The 7410-nt window shown below is 41.1% G+C and overlaps 1 protein-coding gene across 1 annotated transcript; it reads right to left on the minus strand.

Annotated features, from left to right (window-relative positions):
• Positions 1-332: 332 nt before the first annotated feature.
• Positions 333-6728, minus strand: LOC114499960 (39S ribosomal protein L19, mitochondrial-like). Its single transcript, XM_028516509.2, has 6 exons — positions 6580-6728; positions 6270-6387; positions 3901-4019; positions 3574-3708; positions 646-827; positions 333-512 (listed from the first exon to the last, which is right to left on the minus strand). The coding sequence occupies exons 1-6, from the start codon at positions 6680-6682 to the stop codon at positions 333-335; spliced, it is 837 nt and encodes a 278-aa protein (XP_028372310.1). The 5' UTR covers positions 6683-6728.
• Positions 6729-7410: the final 682 nt, after the last annotated feature.

The following is a 7410-nucleotide window of genomic DNA, read 5'->3' on the forward strand; positions in this document are numbered from 1 at the left end:
GGGTACCTACTTCCTTGCCCAGACTTTCTGTGAGAGGATTCTGTGGTAACCTAACTCTATTTTAGTTCGCCTCCAGTAACAGAACATGACACCAGACCACGTGGCATGTGTACTTCACCTTTTAAAGTAATAGAGATGTACTAATTTTAATTTTTTTAAACAGTATTCATAAAATAATGAATGCTTAGTGATTGAATGACTATGTCCTTATATATGAAATTAAATTGGTCTCTAAAAAAATCCTCTGAGAGTCAGTGTATTGTCTGCAAGTAGCTAAATACATTTTCAGATCAAGACTTTTCGATGCTTGAATTTCATTCCATATTTCAGCTTCAATTTTTGAAGTAATCATATTCCCTCATCATGTCAAACTCAAGCCATGGCTGACTCCACTTCTGAGCTTCTTTCATCTGCTCTTCAGTCAAACAGAGATCAAACCTGATTCCTTTCACCTTGAACTTCGGTCGCTCCCAGCGTTTGGACCAGGGCTTAGGCTTCATTTTCACCTTCAGCTGAGGGAGAGATTAAAAAAGGGGGCGGGGACAAATTAGGCTGGTAGTGAAAAGCAAAATTCTTCTAAAAGTTTTCATCAAGATGACTCTTATTTTACACTTCGATTTCCAGTTTGAAGCATTCAACTTATACCTGATTGACAGGAACTTCTTGGCTAGATTCTCGTACTTCCGGCTTCATGTTAATATCGAAAGTGCTGTATTCTGGAAGGGCGTCTCGTAAGTACAGCAAGCTGTCATCCAGCCGTTTCTCCAGTTTGACCACCTGGATCTCCTGGATTCTAGGATTATAGAGTTCAAAGCAAATCTCAACACCTAAGAAGAGAAGAAAACTTTCTTACAATCCAAGTCCAGATTCCTGCACAAGCCTCCCAATGCAGTAAAAGCTATTTCTTCAAGGAACGAGCACAGGGCAGGAAACTGCAGGTAGGAAATGTGGCGTAAATTTCAATCTTGAAAGTCAAAAGAATGATGTCTTCTATAAATACATTGAGACAACACCTCTTCGATTCTGACAGTATTACGTGGAGAAAATTTGAGTAAATTTTCCACTGTCATGTAGTTTATTTCCCAATTATTTAAACAGAGCTCTGTCATCTACACTAAGAGCAAGAGGATCAATGATGCAAAAAAGAGTAGGTACATTTTTAAATTCTAACTGGTTTAGAAGCCCTCGTAAAGATAGCTTCATTTTTGTTTTTTGCTTGTTTAAACACTCTGGAGCTTTCCGTAGGAAGCAACCTAAGAACAGTTTTTGATGTTTCCAAGATGCCACAAGTAACAACTTAATACATACCATCTGTATCTTCAAATGCTTAATGGCAATAGTATATTCTAAGGTTTCCTGGAACAACCCCAAGAGGAACAGAAATAGTAAAATACATGATCTGTGTTAACATCCAGTGTTTAATACCAGGATTTAGTCCAGTACTTCCTGCACAACTACTCTGGTTCAGGCACTGATTTGGGAGCTGTGTCTACAGCAAAACCCGAACAGTAAGATCTCCTCCCATACAGCTGTCGATCTCCTGGATGACAGACACACCAACAACACAGGGTGACGACACTGTGGATGGGAAGAGGCAGCAGCTTTAGCCTAGTCAGAGAAAGCCTCTCTGAAAAGGTGACATTTAACCGATACTACAAAGGGCCATGAATGCTCCAGGCAAGAATGGGAAATGCTAAGGCCCTGGGGTCTTAACAAACTTGCCCTGTTTGAAAAACCTGGAAAAGGCCCACTTGTCTGGAGCATGCTAACTGGTGAGTCAGGAAAGTGAACCAGCGATACCGCACAGCTGCAAGGAGGAGAAGGAGGTAGCAAGGACAAGAGCAGTAGCAATGGAGATGGAGAAATGGACAAAATTGGGATACACTTTTTGGAGACTGAGCTATAAAAACCTGCTGATTGAGTGTGTGAAAGAGAATTAAAAACAGCTCCTTGGCTCAGTGGATTGAATGCCAGGCTGCGAACCAAAGTGTCGCAGGTTCGATTCCCAGTCAGGATACATGCTTGGGTTGCAGGCCATGACCCCCAGCAACCGCACATTGATGTTTCTCTCTCTCTCTCTCTCTTCCTTCCCTCTCTAAAAGTGAATAAATAAAAAATCTTTAAAAAACAAAAGCTCCTAACCTTTTTATTAAATGGGTGAGGGGTGGTATCATTTACAGAAATAGGAAAAAAACTTGAAAAGAACACATTGTGAGGGGAAATAAAGAGTTCTCCTTTGAACTTGTTTTATGCTTATAAGATATCCAAATGGAGATGCCAAATTGGTAGCTGCATATGCAAATATGGAATTTGGAATTTTGGAAAGGGTTAATACTCAGGATATATATTTGGAAATGGTCATCATAAGGATGATACTTAAAGCCACTGGCCTAAAAATGAACCACCAGAAAAGGGAGTATTAATGGGGAAGGTAACCTGCCTGTGCAGGTTACAGTCAAAATATACTGTAAAGAATGACAAGGAGATGCCCTGGCTGGTGTGGTCAGTGGATTGAGTGCCAACCTGTGAACCAAAGAGCCACTGGTTCGATTCCCAATCAGGAAACATGCCTGGGTTGTGGGCCAGATCAGGTCTCCAGTAGGGGGTATGCGAGAGGCAACCACACACTGATGTTTCTCTTTCCCTTTCTTTCTCCCTCCCTTCCCCTCTGTCTAAAATAAATAAATAAATAAAATCTTTTTAAAAAAGAATGACAAGGAGCTAATACTTTTGAGTATTGTGTCCAGCACCTCATGTACAACACCACGATCAACTGACCACAACAACCCCAGGAGGTAGAAACTCTTATCTCAATTTTAAAGAAAATCACACCCAGGTCTGTCTGACTCACACCTGTGCTGGTGTTTTCTATGACAAGGTTTCTGCAGTACATGACCGGACTGAAGCACAGCGTCTCTCAGGTCCCTGCAGGGTAAGAAAGGCAGCGACTGCTCTCATACGTTCAGTTCCTCCTGAACGCAGCACTCCGCTGCTGGGGATCACACAGCACACAACACAACATAAAGAGTGGACACTTGACTGTTCCTGCCATTCTGATTCATAAGCTTTCTAAAATTTTACCACTTGTTCCTCTGCCTTATCAGGCATAGCTTACATAATTTTGCTTTTTAAAAAAATTTCTCTGATCCTTATAAAACCCATCCTGTGGTGACTGCTGTTAACATAAAGCAAATAGGGGACCATTTGTTTTAGGAGAAAGAACTCATAAAAACATCATTATGCTCAAAATGTTCTCAAGGGCTATTTGCGCCTAAAATGAATGTCCCCACACTGCTGTAGTCATTTCTCTCCTCCTGATACGCTGCCAGTTTGGAAAGCCCACCTCTAACAGCTGTTGTCCCTGCAGTAAAAAGAGCCTTCCAGGGAAAGCAAAGCACCACCTGTAGTCAGCCACCTTGATTTTCACACCTTCTTAGGCCACAGGGTCCACATCATCCCCTGGAGCCCCTTGCACTGTCAAGTTACAGATGTCTTATCCCAGTGTGCAGAAAACAAAGAATCCTGAGAGGACACTTTCCAGAAAACCAAAATAATAAAGTGAACCCCACCTACCTTGTCCTTCAATAGTATTCCTAAGGATAAAAGTAGCTCCAAGTCCCGTTCCTGATCTCTGGATGCAAATCCCCAGAAACTGGCTGGTTTTTCCACTGGCATATGGGTCAGCCGTAGTAACACGAAGAATGCTTCCTACAAATTCAGACGCAGAAACAAACAATAGCATTCCTAGGTAACTGTGTGACTTCCTACAGATTTTGGTATAATGTTAGAAATAAGAACCTCATATAGGTAAAAACCCAGGTATATGAAAAACAACCTTCTCTATGCCAAGAAAACTAACCCTCCAGTCACTAAGAATAAAAGCATTCAGCCCTTACTGACCAACATAGAACTCTGGAATGTGGAGCACTTCTCTCCTTTCTAACATATCTTTTCTTTCTAGTTGAAATAGCAGAGGCTTTGTTCTCCCTCTTGGAGGAATGAATTCAGGACTCAAGAATCTGCAGGAAAAAAAATTAAAAGCAAACTTTAAAGGCCATTAAAAAAGAATCTGTTGCTTTTTTTAAAAAAAGATTATGATTTTGAAGCATTTTATTCTTCCTTCTCTAAATAAGAAAAATTTATCTTATTACTAAAATTGTTGTCAGTGCTTATGAAAATAGCTAATAATCCTGGGTACTTGCCTAGCATTGTGTTAAAAGCACATCAATAGCATAATTTCATCCTTACAACAACCAGGTGGTTTGGTGTCATTGTTTCCTCTTCAAGATGAAAATTAAGCTTGGAGATAAATAACTCACTTGTTATTATGTTAGCTATAAACTCATCAAGTCAAGATTTAAACGTCTGTCAGACTCCAAAGCCTGTGACCATAACCATGGGTCACATGTTGGATTGCACATGTTGTAATAAACTATGTTGGAAAAGACACAAACATATAAATAATCAAACTGACTTTAAAAAATAATTGCCCCAGTCTCCTGAACTGATTTTAAACTCACTTTAATGTTAATCTACAGGAAAGTGTAAATGACATTACAATGCAAATTCATGTCCCTATCACCCATCTCAAGAAATAAATGATCAATGTGGTTGAAGCCCCTGTGCACCTATCTACCCCTATAATTACTGTGCTGTAATTAAATTTGGCGATGATTATTCCTATGAATGTCTTCATTTTCTCAATTCCCTACTTAAAAAATTTTCAAACCTACCAAAAGTTGAAACAATAATACAATGAACATCCAAATATACTTCACCTACTGCCAACATTTTACATATTTACTTTATATACACATATACATACCTAATTTATATATATACCATGATTTTTTCCTGAACTATTTGAAAATGACAAGCAGCAAGGCACTTCATCCTTCAGTACTTTAGAAGGTGTCTGCTAAGAACAAGGACATTCTCTTACATTTATCACAATCCCTTTATGACACCTAAGAATTCCAGCATTAATTAAAATATATAATCTAATACATAGTGCATATTTAAATACACTTAATTGTCCTGGAAAAGGTCTCATAGCTGTCTGCTGCCCAATCTAAGCTACAAACCAGCTTCACACACTGTGTCTGTTGTTTGTCTCTTCAGTCTCTGAAACTAGAGCTGCTCCCCATCTTCGTATTTTTATAACACTGACTTTTTTGAAGAGTCAAAGCCTGTTGTCTTATAGACAGTCCCTGGAATCTGGATTTGTTTATTGTTTCCACATGCTTAGACCAAGGTTAAATATTTTTGGTAAAAATACTACAGAGGTGATGATGTGATCTCACTGTGCCACATCAGGAGGCACATAACCTCTGCTTGCGGAGCTATTGGGAGAGCTAGGTTGGATTGCTCTGTGAAAGTGGAGAATTTCCCCTGTATACTTTTTGTCCTTACATATGCATATATATGTCTAGGCAATATAAAAATGCTATCATACTATATCAATTCTTCTGTAGGTTGCTTTTTTTCACATGTATTTTTGAAGTTCATGTTAGCTCTAGTTCATTCACTTTCACTGCCATATAATAGCCCATGTGCTGACAGATATCTAGGTTACTTAATTTTTTTTACAAACAATGCTTTTGTGTGCATCTTATACATATCTTCTCATACTTATTACTTTTTTATACCCTTCGGGATGGAAAAGTATACACAACATCAAACTTACTAAATTGTGTTAAATTGTTTTCCAAAGTTGTTACACAATTTATATTTCATTTTACTGGTTACATTAAGTGCTGCTATTTAAGGAAGCTATTTCTTTTTCCACATTAAAAAAAAGTTGGATAAAAGTCTTTTTCTTAATTTCTAAATTCCATAAATTCAACTTTATTTCAACTCAGGACCACGGAATATTTGAAATGTTAAACACACACACAGGCAGAGATAATCCAATCAACAGCCCAGAGTCCCTCCACAAAGCCTATACTCACATCACATACTCCGCTCCACACCCCGCCAATTGGCTTTTTAATTAGGTCTACAGAAACACTAATACCTTCAAATCTGGGAAATCCCTATCTGAAGTTCTAATTTAATAAACTGCAAACAAAGTTCAGTTCAGCTTGGAAGAAGCGAGGAAGGCAAGCTTGAGTTGGGTGTGCTTTACGTATGAGGGCTCAACAACAATTGGATCCACGAGTTCCTGCAATGGGAGTTTCAGACCCGGATTTAGAGCCCAGACCTAAGCGAATACAGGTTCCTGAGCGCAGACCCAAAAAGAAAGAATCATGCCCAAGCCCCTGCTTCACCTGGTTCTCTCTCGCGTGGGACGGCGCTTGTCCACGATGACGGGTTTTGGAGGCGGCTGGAACGCGCCGGACTGGGAAGGTCCAGTGCTCTGCTGACGGCCCGGCCCCACGCGGGCCCCTGCGGGAACAGAAAGCAGAGATCAAGGATGCTGGAGCCTGCCCTGCCCTTCTGGGGAACCCCGCAATCTCCCCAGCTTGAGGTCCTACGAGGGTCCTCCACCGAGGTCACTCCAGACTTTCACGCTCGCCTACTGCCACCCTCGCCCTGCAACCCTTCTGCTCCTCGGCTCTCAAGCCTCAATCCACTTACGGCAGGCGACAGAGGCCCGCACGGGGAGCAGCGCCCTGGAGGCTCCAACGCTCCGGGTCAGTCCAGTTGCTGCTACACAGACCCATGCAATGGAAGCCGCCATGCCTGCTCGCACAGGTAAAGACTACAACTCCCAATAATCAGTGCGTCCAGAGCGTGGCCTACTACAGCCCTATGGCAGCTGCTGTGGGACAAAATAGCCACGTCTTCCACCGCTCCGCGCGGGGAGGTTGGCGGGGGGCCTCCCCCGGTCCCCTACTCTACCTCGCCTGGACTTTTTACGAAAAGTGAGTATTTCCCCTAGTTCCCCATAATGTACCAGTGATAAGCCTATACAGGGGTGTTCTCACAGCCTAGAAAGCTTTTGTCCACCTTTAAATTAGCTCAGTCTTCACTTTCTCAGGCAAGTCTTCACTACGTCAAAACCCCATTATGGGCTCTTATCCTTACTAGGTACCTTCTGTTAGCAGCTCTTACATCATTTGCAATTTTAATGTTTAATTTAGTTTTTAGTTATCTGTGGAATTGTTGGGTTAGTGTGTAGCTACGCCATTATACTCTAAGCTCCACAAGGGCATTTTTTTTTACAAACTTTTGTGTGCACTCTTATACATATCGTGAGGTTGCCTTTTGTTTACCATTTCATCCCATCACCTTACCTGGCTCTCAGTCTTTGTGGAATGCAAGGAGAATAAAATAGATCCTGACAGGACAGTTGGCACAAAGTCCCTGAGACGGCAGAGAGCATTATCCCTTTGAGGAACTAAAATTGCGTTTGGGCTGGGAACCTGAGTGGAGATAGTGACAGAGATGAAACTAAAAGAGTAAATT

The sequence above is a fragment of the Phyllostomus discolor genome, chromosome 6, assembly GCF_004126475.2.
Source record: "Phyllostomus discolor isolate MPI-MPIP mPhyDis1 chromosome 6, mPhyDis1.pri.v3, whole genome shotgun sequence".
Taxonomy (NCBI): domain Eukaryota; kingdom Metazoa; phylum Chordata; class Mammalia; order Chiroptera; family Phyllostomidae; genus Phyllostomus; species Phyllostomus discolor.